Source organism: Cuculus canorus, chromosome 9, assembly GCF_017976375.1.
Source record: "Cuculus canorus isolate bCucCan1 chromosome 9, bCucCan1.pri, whole genome shotgun sequence".
NCBI lineage: Eukaryota > Metazoa > Chordata > Aves > Cuculiformes > Cuculidae > Cuculus > Cuculus canorus.
Window position 1 is genome coordinate 13,945,125 of NC_071409.1, and position 26,688 is coordinate 13,971,812.

At 42.8% G+C, this 26,688-nt stretch overlaps 1 protein-coding gene across 21 annotated transcripts in view; it reads right to left on the minus strand.

The window, feature by feature from the left end:
- Positions 1–26,688, minus strand: part of LPP (LIM domain containing preferred translocation partner in lipoma) — a 340,056-nt gene that overhangs the window by 19,163 nt on the left and 294,205 nt on the right. For all 21 annotated transcript variants that reach the window (XM_054075104.1, XM_054075101.1, XM_054075093.1 and 18 more), the window contains one exon: positions 339–517. In XM_054075104.1, the coding sequence (XP_053931079.1) occupies positions 339–517 (179 nt within the window). The remainder of the gene's footprint in view (positions 1–338; positions 518–26,688) is intronic.

The window sequence follows — 26,688 nt, forward strand, 5'->3', positions numbered from 1 at the left end:
CCGATGTGGAAGTGCAGGTACAGGCAGTGAGGAGAAACGTACACATGCTGAGTGCAGGGGAAAGCAGAGGGAAATGCAGAGAGCTTAAAACAGGGGAACACAAAGGTTATTCATAAATTCAGATCTAAGCAAAACCAAAATTAAGCAGCACTAGCCCCTATCCAATTAATCTTGTATGTCAGGGTGTGCCTGCTTGGAGGAAGGTCTGCCTACTATTTAAGAACCCTGGGAGGAAGTGGCAGAGGGTTCAGATAATTTTGGACACTCACAAAGGAGGAATTTTAGAGACAAAACAGAAAGACAACAAGCAAAGCCACTGAAAGCAGCTTGGGCCATACTTATGGAAATCCTCGATGCAGTGGATGTTCCCACCAGCATCCACAGTGAAGGGGATCCCATCCAGGCTGCGATGGCACATCACACATGTAAAGCAATGAGGATGATAGGCCTTCCCGGTGGCTCGGAGGATCTTTTCCATGATGGGCTTTGCACAAACGCTGCATTGCTCCAGCGTGTTCTATAAACAAAACATACATAACAGATGAGAATACCACCTCAGCAGGACATTTACAAAAGTCAGTAGGGTTGGAGGCTGCTGCTGGTCTGCTTAGAAGTTTTAGGCATTTTCTTTTCATTTTTTCTAGATAAGCACAGTACAGTCAACAAAGAGTATGATAACAGCACGGGATCTGGGTTAGGGCTCTAGTACAGCGTGAGAACACAGACCAGAGGCTTCTCTCAGCAGCTCTGATAAATGATCAGAGATGGCCCACCAGCTGGGTGTACTGAGACATTGCAGCTTCTGTGGCCAAAAGCATGGGCAGGAGTTATGCAGCCTGCAGTCCTGGGTGTTTGCCTCTGGATTGCCCAGTCTGAATGACCTTTTGCAGCTGAATTGATTAGAAACAACCTCCAGAATCCGCAGTGCAAAGCTGAAGCTCAAATTCCTAGGGCTATACAGAGACCTCCTAACTGGTCTGCTGATACAGCTCCCATAGAGGATCTTTGTCAGCCTTGTAGGAAAATCTTGATCTTCATCTACCACCACAGAGAATACTGTTTAGCCTAGGGAGAAAACAAGACAATGTCCGCAACGAAAGCATTGCAAGAACAGGAGTTCAGGATTACTTAAACTGTTCATCTATCACTGGCCCATAATGTTTGAGATAATGACTGTGAAATGCCAGGTCTAAGGCCATGATCCTTACCACACAGGTTTTAAATACTGGCCTGCTCTTGAAGTGCTGAAGCCAAAAACCTCCCTGCCTTTGCAGCGGGTCCATTGAGTGATTCATCTCATTTCAACCATAACGCACCCTTGTGGTTAGTTATAGAAACACCAAGACAATTTTGCTTCAGAAGGTTGGTTGAGCATCACACCAGCCTTTCTTACACCACCTGTGCAACTTCCAAACGAAACATCTTGAAGACAGATGCCATGAATGAAGGGTGCAACTCACACAGATGCAAACAATAAGTATGTGGCAACGATTTGGGTCATTACACTGGACTTTAGGAAAGCAAATTTCACCTACTACTATTGCTTGATGCATCTGGAGTTACCAAATAATGTAATCAACCAGTGTTTGAATCTTGGATGAGGTAGAAAGACTATGATTACAATACTGATTATGATTAAAATAGACAGAAATAAGGAGGGCGGGAAGGAAAAAATCTAATGGGACAGAAATATAAAAAGCTGCTGGAAGGCAGATCATGTTGACAAACACAGGAAGGCTAAAGTTCTTCTGCTTCCTCATGTAACAAAATTCCCAGGGAAAGTATTGCTTTGACTGACCGCACTGTTATTGCTTCTTTGAGCCAATATTCTCAGGGGCAAGATCCAACCCTTAAATGTGCAGCCAAAATGTATTGTTAGGATATCAATCACCCAGGAGCTCAGAGAGGTTACTTCTACACTCACATATTTGCTATCAGACATATTTATCTCTGGGCTGCAAATTACTAGTAAGATAAAAACATAGAAATCCACAGGTTCATATCAGAAGACCAAAAGGATTGGTTTTGGAAAGGTTGATATGAAAAGTCCTGAATTTCAACCCATATAAAAACTGTTTCACACATTTGGAAAGAGCACAGTCAGACTAACGTTGGTTTCAATCCGGATTTTGCTTTATACCTTGTAATAATGGGCAGGAAAGAATTATTGCTGGCCTTTCTGTCTGGTTGCTGTCACCATCATCATCATCATTATAACAGTAGCTGGTATGCCAGAAAAAGCAAGGTCAATAATTTTCTCCTTGGAGAAATAACCTGGCAAATTTACCATTTTAGCTTAGGATAAGCAGATCACATCATTGCAGTCCACATCCACTCTGTTGTCTATATTGCCAAAGAAGGAAAGCAGCATTCATGCAGATATTGATGGAAGATTGTGCCATTCATAAGACATTTGCTATGATACCTTCTGAATACAGGCAGGTATGGAACATGTGCCTCAACAAGTCACTGCTTGCTTCATTTCCAACAGCTGCCAACAACAGAGGCCAAACTATGCGAACAGGGCAAGCAAAATACAGCAATTCCTTAGGATATGCTTCCAGCCTCCAGCAATTTCTTGCTTAGGGACTTCCTAAGCCACAGCTTGGCTTCTACATACTCAGCCTCAACTGGATGTTTAACTTCCCTGATCGCTTTCTGAATTCTGACAAACACTGAGCATCCACAACATGGCTGGAGGTTTCACAGCTTACTTACATGCTGGGGGGCTGATCTGCTACGCAGTTCTCCCCATGCCTGCTACCACAGCCTAACAGTGGTCTGGACAGCAACACTGAGCACAACCTACCCAGAGGGGTGAACAGAGCAGAAACTTGTAGCTGCAATCCACCCTGCAAAGGGATTCAACACCGAACAGCATGGCCTGGAAATGCTCTCACTATGTATCTGATATAACTCCTACTCACATGTTTCAGACACACACAGTTTAAGACCACAAGGGATCATTACAATCGCCTTGTCTGAAATCTCGCATTAACGCTGACTTTGCTGGGAGTTTTGCAATGACCAGGACAGCAGGTAATCACACTTCTGGATTATGTCCTCAGAAAACCCATGTCTTCTGCTCTGAAATCTCAGCTCAGTCACACTGTCTGGCATTTTTGCAGCTAAGCAATACAAGCGTTTTAAATTAACCAACTCCTGATTAAGCCTTTTATACAACCTGAAAATCAGACCTGAGAAATTTATTCTTTTCATCCTTCCAAGTCTGTACCAATGAAGAAAAACAAAGTCATTAGAGTTTCAGACTTCAGCTCACTCCCTGTCTGGGATGTATTTGCTTAAGCCTATTTCCTTGCTAGAACCCTGGCTCAGACCCTTCTCTTCAAGGTGTTACCAGAAGGTGCCAAAGGGAAAGCTTCCTTAATTCACACCCATTTGACATTAGGTTGCTGTAAGGCAGGATTTGGCCTGTGGAGCTTAAAGGGTTTTCTTTGATTCTCTAATCAGGTTATCCCACATGCCCAAGTGCTGCCCCAGCAGCTAACAACCTGCACAAAGGTATTTTTGCACGTTATGGGAATAGCATCCGTATAGGATTATAAGTTTTGCTTCTTGATTTTGCTCCCTTTCACAAGTTAGCTAGCTCTCCTAGCACCTCCTGGAGCTTTCAGACTTTCAGAAAGACAAACAAGAAGAAGAAAAACCTCCTAACAGCTCTATTTTTTCTTCTTCTCTCCCAAGCTGCCATTAGCAGCCCCCTCTCTAATCAACAGGTGTCGAGTGCATCTGATGAGCTACACAGAGGGCTAACTCAAGGCACAGAGGAAAAAAAGATAATCAGCTAGGAAACATCAAGACCTAGGGACTGTGGTCAAATTCATGTCATAAGAATATGGACCACAAATCCAGCATGGGCTGAGGGGAAAGTTTACTATCCTTTTCCCATTTTTTTGGCTAAGAGGCAGGGAGCGCTGCTCTTTTTTTAGAGACACTTATGTCTCCAAGTCCAACTAATTTTTTTGGGTTTTAAAAGGATGGGGAAGTTACCATCCATTTCTAGATAGAAGGTTGACCCAACGTTAAAGGCTGAGTCTGGGTCCACATCTCTTGAGAGCAGAAGTGCTTATCCGTGCCAAAGAAAAAGAATCTCAGCTGGGGAGAATAATGCACCCTAATACAACAATAAGAATGACCCCAAGTAAAGATACTATAAAACACAAGCAGAAAAATGAAACGACCAGGACACCAAGCATCAGCTTGCAAGTAAAAACTAAGAGACTTAAACCTGTACACCACCATCAGCAGCAAAGTGGGAACAAGCTGCTTGGAAACAAGTATCTGACTGCAAGCGGTGGGGACAGTTGTTTGAGGGCTGCCCTATAGAAATACTTGGCTCTTCAAAAACCACAGAAAGCCAAAGAGAGTTGCTCTGCAGATGTTAGATTTAAACGTGGGACACAAAGTGAAAATCCAAGCTGCTGGGAAAGATTTCTAGGGTGCAAAAGCCACTAAAGACTGGAATTAGAAAGTGTTTGAATCCCCTTCCTGAAAACTTTACATCCCAGATGGAAAGCTGTAGAACAGCTTTGGGAAGCAGGATGAGCTGCAGCCCACAGGCTGTCAGTGCAGCTCTGCTGCTGTAGGTTATAACCCCTCATAACCAAATTTTGAGTGACAGGAGTAACACACAATACAGTACAATACAATGACCTAGCAATGAATGCAGAAGAAAAGCCACAATTAGTCATTGCTTCTCCTGTATTGTCAATTCATTTGGAGCTCTAATGAACATTAATAATCTCTCCTGCAGCCTGAACAGCAGACCCAGGAGAGCTCATGCACAGGAACACAAGCATGGTATAGCTTATTTTGCTAGGAGAGGGGTGGGAAGTTGCTGGAATAAGTTCTATTGTCAACTCATGCACAGGGATATGAACTCACTTTCTGCAAGTACTGCAAAAGAAACATTTTTTGGAGTGACTGCACAGAGGAGATGGTATGAGCTGCGGGAATCAAAAGTGAATTGTGCTAAAAACAGGCATATGGTCAACTACTGTACTTGGATTGCAATGGAGTAAAGTATGGTAAGGGAATTGCTTTAAGTCTTGTGACTCTGTCCTTCATTTCCCCTGACTGTGAGGAGAGCAGAGAAGGAGACGTTTTCCCCATTGTGGCAGAAATTTTGAGGCTTGAAAATGTTTCCATACTTAAGTGAGGACAGAACACTTTAATCTCAAGAAGTCTGGTGAATTTATAAACCCCAAATTAGATCAGGTCAATTGAAACAGTGCACTTCAAATGGTTTCATTTAGGTTTTGGGTCTGCAACTGTATAGTTGGATTATAAATCAAATATAAAGCAGACATTGGTGGAGAGGTTAAGTGTCAGGATGTAATTTCAACACTTTCAAACCCTTTTGTTTGGCATCATTTCTAGAAAAGGAAAATCCAAGACCTGATTCCACCCCCAACCCCCACCCTGCAATCCCCAGCCATCCTCAATTGCTGTTTCCACAGATGGGTAAACATTGATAAACACAACATTTAATTCACTAATGGCCAGCATGAAATCCCTTCTTCCATATTTGAAGAGAGAATTTGGACATGCGTGAGCTAATCTGTCTCACCTATCTTGACCAGCTGGACACATTGTTAGCAGTGGGTAACACTCCCCTTCTTGCTGCTCTCAGAGGGGTAGGTGCAGCAAGAAGGAGCCGTGGGGAAGCATCCAACGTTCAGTCTACACTGCCATAGCTGTATCAGTGTGTTGGGGCAAGAGATGAGACCCGTGACAGCCCAAAATATCCTGGCACCCCCTAAATTCAGACACAATGGTAAGCCGTGAGGGTGTTCTTTAGCTCGTATAGCTTGTTTTTCTGGGAGATGGGAGGGAAGATACTGGAATAAATTATACTGGCATGTTACCAGTATGATGTGGGTCTGAGCTGGGCATACAGCTACAAACTGCATGGTGTAGACTCAGGCCTTGGAGGTTACTGTATACAGTGGCTTTCAAATAGTTCTTCCATTTGGCTCAGTTTTTAGTGGCTTTCCCAGCACAGTAGCAATACCACAGCTGGCACGCTTCCCTTCTGCTGGAATCTGCTTTTCTTGTCAGGAAAACCTAATTTGGCTTCGTATTTTTGGACTCAGAGCAGCTGTAGGTGAATTTGGCAGAGTCCTCTCAGCATACAGGGTGAAGGAGTCCCTTCCTCTTGTCCTGTAACTATTAGAGGAAGACTAGATATATTTCATGGCTTGTGTTAGTAGCAAAGATGACAATGATATGCAACTGAGTCCACAAACGGGCAATAATAAAGGCCATGATGAAAATGGAACTGGGCCTGAGAAATGCCTCACAAATGATATGTAGATGTCAAAATATGCTCTAGAGTGAGAGGAGGAAGGAGCTCCATTTGTCCTTCTTAAGACAGCTGTTTTATCAAGTGAAGGCTAAGAGATAGCTTTGCCATTGTCTGAGCATACCAAAGGTTGAAGAGGAAACCTAGAGAAAGCTACTGGATCAGGCAGGCTCACCAGCTGGCCATGCTACCTGGAGAAAGGGATATGTTTTTAATGGTGAACAGGATGGGACAGGGTGATTTCTCTATTGCTCAGCGCCAGTTTAGGTAAAGACCCATGTCTGTCTTTTCATCAAACTCAGAGTGATGAAGGAATGTCAGGGTTAAACAATCTGCTCTGCATTAGGCTCAATGTCCAACCACAATCACACTGGCTCCTTCCAGCTAAAAATCCGCAAGAAGCCTGATGCTGGAAATTACTTTATTTCTGGCACTCAAAGCTACTCATCTTCTGTACATTCCTTGCTCTGACAACACAGAGATCTTTGTCACTTTAAAACAGCAGTGCTTATGAATGTAACAAATGAGGGATTCGTTCTCTAAACTGGTGGGCTTGAAGATAAAATGCCTGGATTTTACTTCTGGCTTTTCAACCGAGAAACTGTCAGAGGCAAAGCATTCCCATGCTCCATGCCTCAGTTTGTCTGTAAATAGAATGGCTGTAAAAGTTGCATATTCCAGCTAGAAACCAGATGCAGTTAGGTTTTAAATACTTGTGAAGCAGCTAAATCGTTATTTTAGCAGCAAAACCTCAATTTTTTTTATCTGTATCAATTGCACACACTTCAGAAGTCAACAAAGTCTGACTTCAGGAGGCGCAGTACTGGGGAGCAGCATTGGAGCTGTTACTCCCAGTACTCCAATGTGGCTGATGCAGCTCGCAGCAGTGAAGTGTTTTAATACTGGTGAAATGCTACTAACTTAGTTTATGTTAAAAAAGCATGGACAATTAAAAAGTCTATGCTTATGAACTGTTTTTCAACAATGATAATTTATAGTTGCATGCAATATTACAGTAAGCCAAGCAACTGAAACCATCCTTAGCAACTACTATGTAAAAGGACACCGTTATATATATCTTGGTCATCAGCTTCCATTCCTTCAATAATTTTCATTCTACTGAAGCTACATTTCCAAACCTTTGCATATGTTGCCTATTGCTACCAGAAAAGAGCTGTACATTTCCCACAAAATTAAGACAGTGCATTGTGCATGTTGGTGAGGACACCTCATGCTTGCTGTTAGGACTGCTGACCACACTGCACACCAGGTATGAACCCCAGTGTAACCGTATGAAGTTGGTCATACCATACCAGCACTGCATCTGGTCCAGAAAACATCCAGCCACTAAGCTGGGCAGGCTTTTAGAGTGCTGGACAGATGAGCATGTGTAAAGCACAGCAGCACCAGTGCAACACAGGAGATGTGCCTGCCTTGGCAGGGAGGGATGATCTGATAAGACAGTTTCCATCTCTGATTTCTTCAATCCACGAAACTCCTGAGCTCACGACCAGATCTTTGGCCCTCATTGCAAACCATTGCATAATACAGTGTCTGGTGCAAGATGCTGATTTTCAAAGATTTCTAATTTGAAATCCCTCCCAAAATGCCAGAGGTAAACAGTTTGTTCAAGGCTTCTGCAGCTCAGGCAAACCAGCACAGAGCTACTGCTGAAATCCCTGGAACCCATCACACGACAGCAGCCATGCCTGGGAAGATAAGTATTGCTTCATACCACAGAGGTCACCACCTAGAGATAAATCATCTGCCAGCTTTGCTGATTGCAGAAAATGGGTTTGAGGATTTCTTGGGACTCTTTTTTTTTTTTTGCCCCCACAGAATGAACCTCAGTAGTTTTTAAAACTATGATATTCTGCTAGCTTTACTCCTAAGGGACAGGTGGAATACATCACAGGTTTTGACAGTGTGCACTTTTACCTATTATTAACACCCACCAATCAGGTGATAGCACCTAAAAACCATGACCATAACTCAGGGCTCCACGGCACAAAGTGCTCCGGGGGATAAGCAAAGCTGTTCCCTGTCCCCAAGTGCTTCAGCGCTACAGACATCGTCCTGCCTGCCTTACATGTTCTCACCATTAAATCCATCTATTTTCTCAACACATGATGTGCCTGACCTTGTTCGCCATCCTAGGAGTTTTGCCTAAATAAGGACCGAAGGATCTGTCCTGTTGTGATTACTTTCTGCACAAGCAGCAGAATTATATGCAGCTGAGAGATGTGGAAAACAGTGAGCAGATACACTCTGCTCCTTGTTTAGATACAATTGTGGACAACACAGAGATTTCAAGCTTAATTAGCAATGCTGAGGAAGCTGTTGGAGAGGCATTTCAAAACCGCTTGCAGTTTAAACTGATTAGAACTTTGTGAAAACATAACAAAATTGTGTAGTGAATTGCTAGGCTAAAATTCAAGTCAAACTGAACCGCATCAAAAGAAATACAAAGAAGCGACTATCAGCAAGAAGTGGGCTTTTTTTCTTTTCTTTTGGTAGAGAATTTAATTTCATAGCCTTTAATAAACTTGATGCTCCAATCCAAACTTGCCACTCTGGCAAAGAGCGTAACCAAAATAACACTGGGACTCATAGCTGGCAGAGCAAAGAGACTTTAGTTTGGTCAAATCTGGGCAGAATACAAGAAAAAATTCCAAAATTCCACTCAGTCTTCCTGTTTTAGAATTTCAATGCAACTGACCATTGACATGGAAATGTTATCTTGACCTTAACTGCTAAAGCTGACTTGCAGAGGAAAAAATGACTGACTCTGTGACATTTCGGTGGTTATTTATAGTTCCCCTCACCCTTCTCTTTCTTGGCATTTTTGCATTAGAAATGAATTCTTGCCCGCCATGCTTTTCCTGAAGTAGCATTGCAAGAATTTGTGACATAAAAACCATCAAGAAAATTGAATCTTGTTGATTAATATGGAAATCAAATTTTAGTTGGAAACTGTCAATAAACTAGCATCCAAAGATAAGAGGTTTTTTGGTTACAGATTGAACACAACCAGCTTTTTAACTGCAACCTGTTTAAAGCTGTCATTTTATGCCTCCTGTGCTCTCCAAGAGAGATTTGCTAGAGAAACCAAAGGAAAAGACAGAGGTACTACTTGAGAATCTGGGTACTTCTGAATCTTGTACAAAAAGAAGGCAGAATCCTTCCCTTTCACTCCTCGAGAATAAAAAAAAATCTCATCTCTCTAAGCCACAAGGAAAGGCACACAGCCCATTTTCCCCTGGTTATTTCAAGTTGCAGATAACGGCATCTCTAAGTTGCCTCCAATAGCTACCAAAGGCTAAATATTTCAGCTGAGTATCAGTTTAGCAGCTCCCCCTTACCATCTAAATTGCTCAATGCAAAGCTTCTCCTGCATCTCTCAAACAAGTCACAAGAGAAAGTCATGTTCTCTGGTGGCAGAGACAGAGCACCTGAAACTAAGGACGTCTGGCTTCTGCCCTTGGGTTCAACAGTGATCCTTTCAGAGAGTTTCATTTCATTATTTTCCACCTTTCTGCTTCACATTATCTGTGAAATGGGTTTAATAAGCTTTTGGGAGGCCTGTGATGCTCTGGCAGACGTCACGAACACCCAAATGGGCACCTAGAACTACCAAGAAAGAAGCAACTCCCCAAACCAATCCAAACCAAAAAACATGCAAGAAGGTAATGAGATTTTGCACAGAATTTCACGGAGCTTTCACTGAAACACCTTTTGAGTGCAAGATAATTTTTCAGTGTATACGTGCAAGTTGTGAAATACAGGTCATGGCAACAGTTCAGCTTAAAAATAGCTGTTTTTAATAGATAATGTAATCCAGTATAAAACTTGGGAAAAAAGCTCCTAAAACTCCGATAGCACTTGGAAGCTGTTGCTACCTAAACTGACAGTGAGAATATGATTCTCCCAAATCCTTGATGTCTTTCTTAAAGAGTTGCCAAATGCATTTAAGTCCCCGATGCGAGAAAAATATTTTGCGAGCCTTTAGCACCATGAGAGACTTATCTGTGCCTGGAATATGCAGGCTGAAAACTTTGTAGGTGTTCTGAGGTCCTTCCAATGGGAAGGAAAAAAGTGGTTTCTTATTCCTTGAGGAAGCCCTTCTGAGTGAAATGCATATTATAAAGACTTGGGAACACCACCAGTCAGGGACCACAGGCAACTAGGACTGACCACTATCAAGAATAACAGAAAGCAGACTTTAGTGAGTTAATGTAAGGAAAGAACTGTATTTCTATACTCTTTCCCCTTTCTATACCAAGACAAGGATTTTTTTTTTGGTGGGGCAGGATTTCTTCAGAGTTTTGAAATGAGTTATCCCCTGGAGCTACAGCCATTCCTCTATGCAGTGTCAGACTCCAATTGAAAATAAAGAAGTCCAGAGCCAAATATATCATGTAGCAGGTACTGGCATTATTTTTAGATGCAAGGACATCCCCATTCTTTTAATTCAGATGACCTGGATGCTTGCATCAGTTCCTGATCTGGAAAAGCAAGTTTGAGTCACATGCTGAGATAAAAGCGACAAAGAAGGAAGGCATACAAAACTGAAAAATGTAGACAGCAATGTAAGAAGGATCCAGACAAGGCATGACACAGATAAGAGAACTTCCTAAAAAGGAGATGTGAGAAAAATGCAAATCTATCTGTTTTTTAGCTGAAGACTTATGTTCCACCTTGAGAACCCATCCATTGCCTTCCTTCTTCTACTGCGAGATGATCTCATCAACAGAAAGATATTTACATCAGCTCCTCTAGCCCACCTGCAAGGGTGCTTCTGCTAGAACTCAGCTTGACGTACAGCTAGGAGAAGAAGGACGATACATTATTCCTTCTACTTTACAAACAGCTACTCACACTACAGATCAGATCCTCCCTGGAACTATGTGTGAAAAGCAAACCAGAAGCTCTGGGTTACTCCTCTGTTCAAGACACTGTGGTGGGACTGTTGGGCAGAAGATTCCTTGCAACACAATTGACTCCTTACTTGATTTAACCTCTTGGCACGGTGCTTTTGCTCTCAAAGTAGAGAAATTAATGCTCCTTTTGGAAAAAAAAAAAAAAGAAAAAAAACAACAAAAAAGTTTTCTTATTTTGGGCAGACAATATGGAGACTTCGATACAGAGATCTTGGATGGCAGAACCACTGGAATGCAAATAAATAAGTCCTGGGTTCAGAGTTGCCATCAAGAGCAGATGAGCATGTCTGAGTAGGTGGCAATTCTCTGGTGTCAGCAGGGTTAGTCAAGGATGCTCAGAGCAGGAAACCTTCACTCTAAAGTGATTTATTTCCCTTTCATCACCACAAGAAATTCTGGATTAATTCAGAATATGAAGGACACTGGTCCAAGCTGTCGGGAAGGTTTATGTCAGAGCATAGCAGACGGAAAATAAAGCTGACAGTTGGCATTTCTTTACCAGGTCTTTTACATCACTTGAGAAGGCTGCCCTGGATGTTATTTAAAGTTGAAAAGCACAGCCACTGAACACTGTGCTAGTCAACTAACTCTCAGTTCCTAGTATATACTAACCCGATTACTCCCAAATTTGTGCAAACACCACCAAAGGCTTTTAGCCAAATATTACATTTAAAAGAAGAAACAGCAGTTCAGAAAAACCAGCAAAACCTAAACGTGAATGGAGCTTTTGAAAAGAAAAGGAGATTCACTTGAGCACACACAGCGGTAACATAAACTCCAGCCTTGTGACAGTGCTTGAAAATCAACAAGCAAAGCTGAGCAGCAATGGAAGGAGAAACCAACTTGTCCAATCTCTCTGTTTTCCTGGTGACACAGTTACATAAGAAATGTGCATTTATATAAATATACTGAATGTATAATAGATATTACATAATGTGCCCATTCTCTAGCTGATAGCATACTCTCAGTGTACGGACTCTTGGGCTGAAGTCACAGTGGTTACGGAATACAGGGGAAAAAATAACCTTATTCCAGGATGATTCTGTTCTGTAACTATTCCATTCTGTTACAGAGATTTTCTTTCCATAACAGTGGAACAGATTGTGCTCTGGTGCTTCACACGGTATTTTAAAAGGTCTGAGATCACCTGCACCAATGGTTGTGTCTCATTAACGTAACTGCTGAATTGCTCATCTCCATCCTAACACAAGTTACTTCCAACTTTCCTTTCTGAAGACCAGAAACTGCCATTTCTCCCAGCAAGAACATCTGAGCACCCAAAGTAATCTGACCCTCGCTTTTGCCAAGCAGCACATGCAAAGTAAAACTGGTATGTCTCACATCTTTCCATAGCTGCTGATTTAATGGACCTGGTAGGAACAACAGAAGGAAGAGCCATTCTTAAGCAACTTCTAAAATTGGATGACAAGACAGTCTGGTAATAACATGTGATTCGTTCATTAGCTGATCGAGCCAGCTAATGCAGGCAACATGGACAAGTGCTGGTGGGCTCCTACCGAAAGAAGTGCACTTTGTTGTTGGCACCATGCTACCCTACTGTACAAAGTAGCCTCTCCCCACACACACTGCCACATCAGCTTCCAAAGAGACAAGGGAGAAGGACAGAGGGACAGGGAGTGGCAGCAAAAAGCGAGGAACAAGGAATTGATCTAGGACTTTGAGTCATCATCTTTTCCCAGGTTTGCTGCTGGAGCAGCATAGCCCAACTCTGCCCTACCTGTAAGTTTTCCTATGGAAAAGTTCATGTTGGCTCCTTTACATGCAGTGTGAGTCCAACAAGCATTCTCCTGCCAGTTCTGCAAGGGCAGCTAAGGAGTCTTGCTGGAAATCTGGCCCCAAAGAGAAACAGCAATGGAAAGCAGCCATTTCAGAAGCACATTATTAAGCCATCAGACCAGTAGCTACAGGATCCCCATGGAAAAGTTGATCCAGGCACTTTGTATAATTACTTAAGCCCTCCCAGAGTCATTTATTCCCCTTTGTGGTTGGCAGGGAAAGTCAATATCTTCTGGAGCTGCAAAATCACAGGGCTTTTTAAGAAGCCAGGTTGGTAGGTGAAGATTTCCCTTTGCAAAGTCTTTGCTTGAGTACACTGTTCAGCAGCAATCCAGTTCAAATGACCATGGCACGCAGGCAAGTTTAAGCTTTCCATTTGCTTTACTTACATATGTTTTAACATTCATATTTTTAGATGAAGCAGCATAAAAATAACTTAATTGTGCATGTTGTCTACAGCACTGCTGGACTCTACCTGTGGGAACGAACTGGAGCTTAAATTTTATTAAAGTTGCAAGCATTTCCAGGAGGTTGCTAATTATCCTGCATGTTTTATACAGTATTTCTGGCTCCAGGGTCTTTCTGTACTTTTCTAAAAGAAACCCAACACAAAAATATTTGAGCTGAGATCTGGAATGTGTGACTCAAAACCAGGCACTCACTCCAGGGTTCATCTGACCCCATATATCCTTGTTCTTACCACACTTTTGGAAAGTGGATCTGCTGGTGAGAAGATGCTGACTGGATACCAAAGACCTGTCTTTCCAATTCAATTCTCTTGCTTCCATGCACTTTAAACTTGCCTGTTTGCTTGGCATTCTTAGGGCTACAGTTGGGTGTAGAGCTAAACTTTTGAAGGCATGATGTGTGAATGCATTTTGAGTACAATCCTCCTTTTAACTACCAGTTGCTCAAAGTCATACACTGCAAAGTATCCTCGGGATGCGGTGCTCTATATTTTAGGGTGGTTAATTCAAACTGCCTTTTCTTAAAGATTCTCTGTGCCTGCAGCTTGAGTTGGTGTATGTTCAGCATCTTGGAAAAACAAAACCAAAGCAGCCCATAGTCACCTTCCCTGGAGGTGTTTAAGGGACGGGTGGATAAGGTGCTGAGTGGCACGGTTTAGGGACTGTTAGGGATGGTTAGACTCAATGATCCAGTGGGTGCTTTCCAATCTAGTGATTCTATGATTCTATGGAGAACACAAACACAAGAGGCTAGAAAGAAGGCAAATTTTTTAAAACATACACTTTTACCCTGTCTGGCCTGAATGGCTGAGCACCCGAAGCACCACCTCTAAGTGCTTTTCTTTTGCTCCTTGAACAAAATCAGACAAATCTCCAGTGACCATAAATCATCATTCTTCAGCGGTATCTGTTGGAGTTATTAACATCCGGAACTGCCATGGCAGTGGTCTAACAGGAGGATCGTGTTAGCTAGTGCCACGTACAGGATGCACGGACCTTGCCAGCATATGATGTGCAGGCTTCCTGCCTTCCTACCATGCCTGGGATCTCTGCTCTCTTTTGGGAATGTGACAAAAAGAAAACAGAACAAGGCACCACCCCTTTTACCCCAAATCCACAGTTTGTGAGGTCCTTGGCACTATTACAACACTGTTTCTGTGCAGAATCCCCAGCAACTGATCCACTTACGATATTCAGTGCTTTACAAGCTTGACCAAATCAGGACTTCTATGACAGTGTCCAGGCCTAGTCTGAAGAAAGCAACAGATGAAGACTTATCACTTACCAGTCTTTGCTCCAGTAACAACCAGTCGTACTGTTAAAGTATTTGTCTCATTTCTACTGTGAGTGTGTTTGGCTACTGCTGCCACTATTGTTCTGCCTTTCAGCACTATAAAAGTTTCTGCATTAGCCAGTACTTCGCCTTATACATTACATCACACCATCTCTGCAAAGCTAAACTGTCTGAACTCACTTTAAAGTACTTTTTTTTCTTCCACCTTTGGTTCTTTTCTCTACCTTCTTCAGTCTTTCAGTGTCCTTCTAAGGTACGAACAGATGCCTAGACACACGTTTCCACTTTCTCACCAACACCGAACTTGATATAAAATGACTCAGTCTAGTCTTTTTGAAAGGACTAGTATGAGGCCTTTTTGGTACAACACTGGAAGTCTTCCTTAGCTGGCTGTACAGAAAGCCCCACTCATTCCTAAGGAAGACATTTCGCAGGATGAGCCTCCAGCTATAGGTAGACCTAGTGGGCCATACGATGATGATATTGTTCCTGGACAGATGGGTGTATCTGCCTCGCAGTTGGGTGTATCAAATCAATTTTGCTCAGATGAGCCCAGGATGTTCACGAGTCTGTGCCTCTCCATTCCACTGCTCTGATATCTTACTAATCCACTAATTTATCACCAGTTTTTTTTTTCTTTGTTGTTAATAATAGATTAGAGATAAGCATCAAGTACTATCAGACACAAACAGCTCTACAGTACTGCACTAGAAATGTATTTCAGCCATGCTCTTTCACATGGTTTCTTTCACAGGGACAGTCACATAGGCTCCAAAGACATGGTTCAAGAACAGATGGTTTATCCCACCTCTACCCTCTGTTTTCATATGCCAGTATATTTTCCAAAACGGCTCAAGCTTTAGATGCCATTCACTTCTTTAAAAAAAAAAAGTATTTTTCACCAAAAACGGGTGAAAAGAAATCTACCTACAGGAAGGGGCAGCTGCACCTTGCAGATATGCACAGCTGAAGATCTTTTATGTAAGATTCCCTCTGGCTCTGTGGAGAGCTGTTAAGATGTCAGATCATGGTTTGCTGCTCTTGGGGAGGCTGCTGCAGCACTCAGTCAGAACAAGTTTACATCTTGGAGGAATTAATTTGTCTGAATAATGTCATCCTGGTTAAACAAAATGTTAGGGAAAATATTGCAGTGTTCTGGTACACCTCCCTGAATTGATGCCTATATATGGGGATTAGCCAGCGTGAAAGGGATCCTGCTGAGTCAAACTTGATTATAGCTGTATTATTTTATAGAGACAGAAGAGGAGGGAGGAGCTAGGGAAACCTTACAAAACTATCAGTTGTTTGACATGTTAAAGCCAACAGCATGGATGTGAAAATGCTCCCTGCTAACAACAATGCATCAGAGCCAGGTCAGCTGACAGCAGTAACCAAAACCAAGGTTTCTCCCCCTTTTAGCCCCGTAGGCATCCCAGGTCCCAGGAAGCAAGGTGGACTCCAATCCTTTCCCAGGCGTCAAGAGATGCGTTGGCTGTGTTTCCACCAGGCACCAGCACCGTGGCAGCACCCCAGTGGTCGTGATGTTCCTCATGTGGGGAGGGTATCCCAGAGAGCCTTGCTAGGCCTGCCCAATTGCCTACCCAGCACATAAGGGAGCAAATGAGCTTGCAGACTCAGGTCTTGGAGCCCTCGGGGAGCTGGTGCAGATGGCAGGAAAACACACAGGCTTTCAATGAAGTCCCTGAGGTGCCTCCATTTTTCATTACCAGGCATTCACACAACCATTTTTGTGCTGATTGTTCAAAGCTGGCTGGAGATGCAGGGCTGGTGGCAAGTCACAAATGGGACATGCCCTTGTATATCTTGTTAGCAGAGCTGGATCTGCAGCGTGCTACAAGAGCGTGCCTGGAAGGCTGATGTTCTCTCTCTCCAGTAAACAGATTGACCTTACACTGACAGCATCAATTCCTCCATTGGTCTCTCTCTGGCCCGGCAAATATTTACCTGTGCAAAGAAGAAATTCTTGCCCAGGAGAAAGCAAGAGATAGCAGTGCAGGGGTGGAAAGACTCAGAGCTGCTTTCCAACTCTTACTTCAAAATCAGCCCTTAATATCCTACATCTCAGGTCGGTGGGCTAAGCACTGGGACTGTGTGAAGGGTCTAAGAGTGGGTGAAGATGGCCCCTTATGTCATCAAAGGACAGGGACCCTGCTTTAGTACAGAAAAGCAGCAAAACTCAGTCAGGGGAGGAGGTGGTACTTTTCAGACCAGAGAGAAATGTCACAGTAAGAGGCAAGGCTTGTGCCTTTTTGTAGTGCTTCTATTCAGCGATGCTGGCCTTGTTGGATTATAATCCCCATGCCTGCTCCTCCTGGCAAGTGTCAAAGTCTGAGTGTGGTGGATTGTGCTAAAGTTGTGCTTTGCAATACTGAGCTGAAGACCACTGTGGCAGCAGTGGAAAAACACTCCTCCATTCTCCACTGCCCAATGCCAGAATATCAAATGCAATGTTAGACGAGCCAGAGCTTACAAACATATGATTCAAAGGGAAAATTCAAATGGATTTGAGTCATGGGAGCATAAGAAAAAAAGATTCTCAAAAAACAAATAGAACATATCGGTCATGTTGTAACTTAGAAAGCCAAAGTTTCCTCCCAAAGCCAGCAGCTAAACAGTTTCCAAGATTCCAGGATGCATCTCTGTCTGGAGCTAATATGGACTTTTTTTATCCCAAGTCTGAAGCCCAGTAAAATCTATGTCTGACAATAAGAACCTCTCTTGACCAGACAGCCAAAAAAATAATTTCCCTTCTTCTCAACCCACCTTTACCCCACAGGTAACATTGTAGTCTGTATAGCTGCATACTTCCAGCATCACCGTACCTATTGGGGTGCCTGCCACACATCTCCCATGGAGCAGGGCCCTTTTCCACCTCCTTTTTGCATTCAGCAATAGTAATTAGCCTTCTGCTTTTCCAAGTAGGGATCTGGAGAAGGCTGGGAACCTGTGATAGGAGGGCAGGCGCAGTCCTGACCCATCTCTTCCCTGCCCCTCTCTGGCCCTGCACATCCCAAGGTATTTTCTACATGCTGGCCCTCAGCTGGAGCTGCAACAGGACCTCTCCCTGAGCAGCCTTTCCACTTACGTCTCTCCTGCATCTCAAAGAAATGGCAGTTTCAAGGTGGTTTTGCCCTCCAGTTGAGGAGGTTTCAGAGCCCAGGTCACCCATCTCCAGGGCCTGTCTCCTAGCCAAATACATCTTGTAAAACAGCCCGGGCGTACTGCACGTCCACTTTCTTTTCCTGGCTCTGTCAAAGAAAATGGTCAGAACTGCCTTTTCTGGTAGAGCCAACCCTGAACAGGGGGGAATTAGAGCATGACTAAACAACCAGGCCACTTGGGAGCTATAGGTGGAAGAAAGCCTACTTTCTAGGTACTCAGATGAGGCTTGCCTTAAATACATTGAGTAAAAGTGACACAGACAGTGGGGTGATTGCAAGAGGGTTGTAGGTAGGGCTGGTTAAAATAGTCTTCCCTGAGAGGTACTAGTGAGTCTCCATCATCACTCTTAAGAGTCTTGCATGTCATACCAAGCATGTGGTTTGTAGCTAGATGAAGTCAGCTGGGATGAATCCCATCACAGGCATCAGACCCATTAATAGAAATCCAGTTGTCTCCAAATCAGAGAAAAATTCTGCTCCCTTTAAGAAATAGCAGTAAAAACCAAAACACCATCTCCTCCCACTATTCCCTGTGTGTAAACATCAACAAAAACCAAGTTGTTTAATACATTTTGCAGAAGTAGAACCAGATTAAATGCTTTGCCTCCAACACATAAGGAACATATTATTACCACATTGTCTTCAGCGATTATTCAAGCAATGCACTTAAACATTCAGGGAGAAGAATGTTTGCTAAAATATTGTTATGTAACATGGGGAAAATGACTAACTCTGTCCTTGATCTTTTTGTATTTTGCTCCAAGTAAGAGTCACTAGATCTTATTCTCTGGTCAAAGCAGCAGCACAGCCAAATTCTGACCCTATTCCCCCAGTGGCTTTTACAATAGGCTGATCCTATCCCCTGCAGCTGAGTTACTCCAAACATACTAAGCATAACTGGCTTCTGAATCAGTCCTTCAGGGCCGCACATTTCCTAAGACAGGTGGAATAAACAGCATACATTTCTCCATGCTCCCTGCTGATGGAGGTCAGAGATCATTTATTTCCATTTTCTCATGACTTGCGGAGCCTGGAGCCTTACGTATACACCAAGCGGGGCCAACTCCATTGAGCAGTCATAAGCACACTTTAAAAACTGCTGATTCACAGAGTGGATTTGCCACGCGAATTCCTCCCCCCCCCCCCGCCTGCTCACAGCAGATGCAGAATTTATTGAAGGCATCCTGTGGGTATCCGTGTTTCCAGTTCAATTTGCATCAAGAGTATACATAAAAGACAAATAGACCAGTCTGTTCTTACAGACACCTACTAGAAGCTACCATTTTTTTTTTCCACTAGGACAGGAAAAAAAATTTGGGGTTTATAAACTTCCAGTAGCCTTTTTTAAGCTATGCCTCAATCTAACCTGTATTGGAGTGAAACCTGTCCCACATAGACAGAACAACGGTGACACCAAACCCTGGAGGATATTCTCAGAGGAACTGTAGCTAGGTCTGGTAAAAAAATATTTTCTTTAAAGCTCCAGGAACGTCCCCTACTTTCTCTCCCAAATGGAAATTTCCACGTGAAAACCTGACATACTTTTGAGAAGTAGCTTTTCAGTAAGTGGAGAGGAAAAGAAAAATTCTGTTCTTGGGGTTTTCTTTCAAAGATTTTAGATTCTACCTTTCAAAACATGTGATTAAGATTTTCCAGTTTGGTGATAAGTGAGATGAAAAAAGGAATTCCCAGTCACCTTCAGGTGAAATCCATTTCTTGGGCAATTCTGAGTACATGCCCATAATTCACTGGAGAGGCAGTTATGGGTTATAGCCCTCTTAGGGATGCATTGCCCTGTCAGGTGATGTATCATGGCTTGGGTATCTGCAGTCCTCATCAGGCTGCGATTGTGCTTTTACACTTCATATTACCTCCAAGCAGGAGTATAATGCTATGCATGACGAGATACACTGGACAAGTCTAAGTATTGCTTAGCTTGGAATTAAAAGGGAGAAGAGTGATTGAAATCAAATGTTTGGGATTTATCCAGATATTCCCACATCCAGAATCCAGTCCGTTGGATTCTTTATTAGGAAGAAATTTTTTACTGTGACAGTGGTGAGGCACTGGAACATGTTTTCCAGAGAAGTTGTGGCTGCCTCACCCCTGGAGGTGTTCAAGGCCAGGCTGGATGAGGCTTTGAGCAACCTGATCCAGTGGAAGCTGTCCCTGCCCATGGCAGGGGGGCTGGAACTAGATGATGTTTAAGGTCCCTTCCAACCCAAACCATTCTATGACCCAATAACATTCTTCCTCTTTTCTTATGGGCTTCCTCAGACTGAGGATCAAAGGTACTCGGGAAGCTCTGTCACTGTATTAACCTGTACCAGTGAGACACTGGGCACTGTATTAACCTGTACCTGTACCCCAATATGCCACAGGGGCCCTTCATCATCACCCACTGAACACCTGCTACTGCATTCCAGTTATTTTTAATTAACAACAGCCAAAGTAAAATTACTACCTAGTCCTCAGTGAGTCTGGCTTGAATCCATGCCCCCTCAGTAACAGCTAGGTCTGCTGTAAGCAGAGGAAAATGCATCAGCCTGCAAAGGGACAGCAAGGCAGAAAGCCCCTAATCACACCAGAAAGTTTCAGCTGGAAACAAGGCTCCTTCACTAGCTAGAACATCAGGGCTTATTTCGCAATTAGGAAAGAGAAGATAAAGGGACAAGTGAATTTCCTGCTGTGATGGGGGCATTTGCAATAGAGTCCTTATAACTACATCTTGTTCCTAGCGGTACCAATATACACAGCGCTGGGTTATTATGTAGTGTCTCGGACTGCTTGGAGGCAATAAGTATTCACCGAAAATGGACTGCTATTAGCCATCGGCAAAAGCTGATTATAATAGTGCCAGCACTGGAATATGTTTTCCACCCATTTACAAGAAGAGTAAAATAACAGGAGGGAAAAAAATCACATTTGCCAGTGTTTGGAGCGTAGCGTGCTCTACATACAATTATCGAGAGAATGACAGGAAATTGACCCATTTACTCAGAAAAGTTCCTATCGTGTTCTGCACTATTTCATTTCATGCCCATTTGAGAACAAGTCATTTCTCTTCAGGGCAGAAGATAAATTGTCAGCTCGTACACACATCTCTCTTCATTGCCAGGCACAAAAATATCACAAAGAAACATTTCCCTGCCCTCTGCTTAATTTTCTTCTTCTTCTTCATCTTCTCTAATAAATGGTGCTAACTATAAAAGTCAACGGACTGTAAATAAACTCAATTCTATTCCTACCTTACCTTATGATTGATTTTTGGACATAATGTATTCCACCCACAAGGTCTCTTGTCTGATTCAACCACTATTCTCAGTACCAGAGAAAAAAATCAGATAACAACCTTGGTGGAATAGCTTTATGTAAAAACAGAAACATTTGGCAACTACAGTTTTCTTAATGGCACATTGTAATACATGCTACACTGCATTACAGCCCAGAGGACAGGCTTTGTGTGAGTACCAAGAGTGTGTGTCCTGTGGTGGACATCATCTATGCAGGGCCTTTGCTGTGCGTTTAAGCAGAGGTGCTGCCAGCACTGCCACTACAGGAAAGACAGCATGAAGTGGTACTTAGGTTATGGTAGATGTGTGTGGTACAGGGTGCGGTGAAGCCTAACCATCATCCCAGCTCTGCCCTTGAACTTAACCTTGTCATTTGACTCAACCACTTCTCCTCTCACTCTGAATGTGCTTGACAGAGGCGAAAAGCAGCAACTGGATCATCACAATAGACAGAAAATTTGCATGGAAAGGAGAAGCCAGAGAACTGAAGATAGTAAGGTCCAGGGGGAGAGGCAGCACACGCGAGTAAGAGAAAAAGACGTCATGGAAATATCTCTATCTACATCTACATCCCAAGCTCAGCTTTCTAGAGAACAGAGCTTGCTGTCCCTGCTGCTTTGAAGTGACAATGCTCAGTCCTGTTTAATATCAAGGACATCAATGACTACAGAATTAAACAGCATCCCTGATGGAAATGCCAGTTGTCCGGGTCTGCAAGAAGAACACAGGTGTCTCCCTTGCTGTAAGGCTGGAGAACTGCTAATGTAAGGATGAGCCTTGGGCATGGAAGAGCCAGCACAGCAGTAATTTGTACTCCCCAGCTCCAGACATATCCTTCAAACGCCCTTCCACTCCTCAGCTATTTTTTTCCAGTTTCCTGAGGTCTAAGTTGGAGCAGCCCAGCAAACCCTGAGTTCATACCACCTTTCCTGCAGTGGGCGTGCTGGCCAGCACACCTCAGCTTAACTCCCCAGCCTTGCTCTGCAAGGTCTAACCTCCTCTTTTGTACATCTGTAGTTGCATACAGTGCTGCACATACTATTCATTTGCTCTAGGACATCATAATCAATCTGATCACTCAGCACAGTGCTTTCATGTAGACATTAGCTTCCCTGTTGTCTTCCATCCTCGAGTATCGTTGCCAGGAGTGAAAATTACTAAGCATTTGGAGCAGGAAATGAGATGGGGAAAGGAGCCCAGAGTCAGCACCAGCCTCAGTACTTGCAACACTTCAGTCCTAGACTGAAAGGGCAAAACTCATGTTTTGTACAGAAACCAGTCATGGGAAACGTTATTCTCACCACGGTTTTGACTGTGATGGAGCTATGCAGAATATGAGGCTGGGAAGTGTCTTGTGAAGGATAGAAGGGCCTTTCTCCACAAACAAGGAAAATGTGCAAGGCTCTTCTAATTCACACTCAAGAGTACTTTTCTCCACCATCCTGTCCCATCACCTGTGTGTCTGTGCCCTCCTCCCTGACTCACCCCCTGCCTCTCCACCCCAAAAAACCCAGGAAAAAACAACTGTCCCCCAATTCAGAGAAAAGATTAGCAGAGTGACAAAAGGAGGAGTTTCCAGGTCAACAATCATTTGGAAATTATTGCCAAAACCAAGTTGTTGGGGTCTGCTCTTTGTCCCAGGGAAAAGCTGTTTGCTGCCACTTAGCACAGAGCACAGCTGCCTCTGAAACTCAGCCTGCACGTGCCCACAGGGAACATGAAAAAGGGGGAGAGAGAAAGAAAACAGCTCTCTGCCTCTTAGTGAGAGAGTTTATTTCCTCTCTGGCTGACAACATAGACCTTTGGACATGTGCAAGAGAACAGAAGAACCTGCTTGGGAATAGGACTGCTGTTCCCCCTGTGAGGGCAGCTAGATTTGCTCACCTCCCTAGAAGAATAGTGAAAGCATTAAGAAACTCTTTTACCTTCCTGTCTTCAGCAGCTGAGGCAAGAATTTCCTGTGGCTAATTACACATTTTAGCACATTTAGTGATTGTTCTCTAACTGCAAACATCTGCCTCCAGCCTGAGGTAGAACTCAGCTCTACAGGGACTTTGGGCACTGGCAGTGGGGGTTGCAGGATGGGATAGTGGTCCCTCAGCTCCTGCCCAGTGATGCAGATACAGTTATGGAAATATGAACCTTGCTGAAAGGCGATCTGGCACCAGAGGTGCTGACTGTACAGACAGCTCCCGTCCAGTACTCCTCCCAGCCATCCTTCCTGCTCAAAGCCCACACAGGAGGTCTTTGGGTCTGCTAGCTACAAGGAGGAGCTGAGCTTTTCCCTCAAGTCCACCAATCCACACGTGTGGCAATTTACCTCACTGATGAGATACGGCTCTAGCTTTTATCAGGTAATTGCTAGCTGCTTATCCATACACTAGGCTCCTCGGGCTCACTCTTGGTCCCTTAGAAGACATCAAATTCTTCCTAACATTGAGAAAAAGAAGACAGGGCTCTTCAAATGCATGCCCTACTCTTCCTCTCCTTGCTTCCTATTCCTTTGTTCATAACATTGAATTAAGAACAGTCAAGGTTTAGACTGTTGCTACTGCCATGAAATGACGTTGATTCTCATACAAGGGTGAGAGCAGGGATGTGATCCATCCACCATCACTGCAGGAGCAAACTCCCTTGCACACAAGGAAATTTGCTTCTCAACTCCCCATCTCACTTCATACATCAATGCTCACCTTCTCTCAGCACAAAAAAAAAAAAAAGGAAGAAAGGAAACAAATATTTTCCTCTGGCAACACCTACATGCATACACGCGCACAAATATTTTGGAAAAATTGAAGAATCTGTAGATGGAGGGGTTAGTGCCAGATTTTAAAAATTATTAAACATTATGTACAAAGAAAACATAATGAGCTCCTACGGGATGTAGAAAAAATTACTCATGAATGAGGGGAAAATGGATAACCACTCCTGGGTTTGCCACTTGTGAATTATTTAATAATCACTCCCCAGCAGATGGAATATATTTATCCACCCCGTTGGAGCATACTTTGCAATTTATTTACACTACTTTAAAATATGATTATTTATTTAAAAAATAAACAAGGTATTCACAAGGGAAAAGGGAAGTAAACACAAGCATAAAGGGGGGAAAAAGCATATTTTGAGCTTTTCAGTTCATTTTAGGGAATTTCCATCAAAATTCACTTGAATCCTCTTTTACTTATCTTCTACTTTAAAAAACAGAGATTGAAAACTATTTTAATGAAGCCAGTCTAGATTTCTAGATTCCTCACACAGTCAAAAGGATCACTTTATGTGGTAGGGCACATGCCTCTTCATTTTCATTAGCTGCATTGTCTTGGGTACCAGAAGTTGGATTCAATTCCCATTAACATCAAAGAAAACATTCAAATCAGGATCAGTGGGAGCAGGCACGTACCTCAGACTAATTTGATTTACAGGATCAGGTCCCTTGTCTAATCTAGAGTGACTCTACATCCATGGCCCGCCAAACAGCACTTAGCCTCAACATTTAATTAGCTACTTGTTCTAAAATGCAAAGGGTGCCATTGAGCAAAAATTGAAAATGCGAAAGGAAACATTTAGTGCATGAGTATCCTGTCGGCTACCAACACTAAAGTAGCAATTGTGAGCAAAAGGCTTTGCCCACTCAACAGTAAAGTGTGCTACTGATAGCTGCAGAGGGATTTGGACAAACCTGAGGCAAAGTCCACAAAAGGAAGGAATACCTTTACCAAGCAAATGTCAAATCATTTCAGACTGAATTTCAAGCTTCTAGATTCTTCCTGTACATGTCTGCGTGTATGTACAGGTATCCACTGGTCATACAAGGGTGCACAGGGACTCTATTATCTAGATGCTTTTAGAAGCCAGAAGTCACCTGGGTGAGGAGATGTCAAGAGACAGACCCCACACTAACACAAGTTTTCTCACTTTGCTCATGCCAAACAAAAGGCAACCACTAGCCCAAAACCGCAGTCCCCTCAAAGAACAAACTAGTCACGGTCACTGAAATCTCTTCAGAGTTCACTTTTCAATAATCCATTGTGATTTTCTTTAAGACCAGTTAGATTTATTTATAGATTTCAAATGCCGGAGTATCCCATGGTGAAAACACCATCAACAGCTATTGGAGAGACACCACTTTGGATGTAACACTTTCAAAAGCAACTAAAGAATAAGATGACTTAGTAATAAGATTATGAGTCTTATTGTCAAGAGTCGTTTAGCAAACCAAAAAGCAGCAAGTTCCTCAGTCATTTATGTGGTTTTGAGAATGTTTCTCGAGATCCTGAAAACAATTTCTTTCTCATACTTTGCTTTCCCTCCCCAGATCAAGAAAATCTGCAGCTAATATAGATCAAAACTGCATATTTTGTAAAAAATATCATCTTAAAAATCCAGAGATTTTAACGGACTAAAATCCATCTGCAGGCATGGATGTCAATGCTTTACCAGCTAGCTAGTTCAGTAGAAGAGCTACTCTATAAATAAACTGGTATAGTGAACGCTATCCATTTTTAAAGTTAAAATGAACTACTAGAATACTATTACTTAAAGATTTTGATTTGCTTTCCTCTGTCTGATATGTCCTACTTGCTAGGAAAGGGGTCAAACACAAGCAAGTCCTCTCTTGAACTGGGAGTGCTGCACTTCTCAACAAGAAAGACAAACCGACCTCTAAAATCCCAGCCACCTGGAAGAGTAAAAGCAAGTTCACTGCATATTATTTCTGGAAAGACAGATACCAGATTTTAAAAATTGCTTCCACCACAACAATCTATCACACATTACAGACACAAGTACAGATATGCACTCCGCTCCTGGGATGTGGACACTACAGGTGAAGGAGCCAAACACTTCCCTACCTCCCCCCAAGAATACAATACAGAAGCATCAAACACCTCACGTGGCATTATGCACTCATTTATTTTAAAGACAGAAAGGATTAAATACATCTACATAAAGGAAAGAAAAAGTGTTTAAACAACAATAAAAGAAGATTTAGTGGTATTAATAAAGAACTCCCTTAAACCAGCATGTCACCATTAAAGTAATTAATAGGGTATGCAAGACACTTCAGCGGAAAGTGAGCAGCACTTACATTAGAGCCTTTTAAGTTTTCACATGACCTCAAGACAGACTATGGCATTTCTGTACAAAAGTACCCTCTAAAACAGATACAGGGGCATTCCAGTCTATAAAAAAGTGATTTTAAAATTTAACTGGTACGGTCTAAGTCTAAAATGCAAAGGTCAAGGAAATATTAGAAGGGCAATAATTCTATCCGATTAAACTTTTATCCAAAGTGACAATAAAATGTTCAAAATGAATTAAGGATTTTATTAACAGATGCAGAAGCTCTATAAAAGAGTTTGAAATCTAAGTAGCAGCAAGCAGAGCTTTTA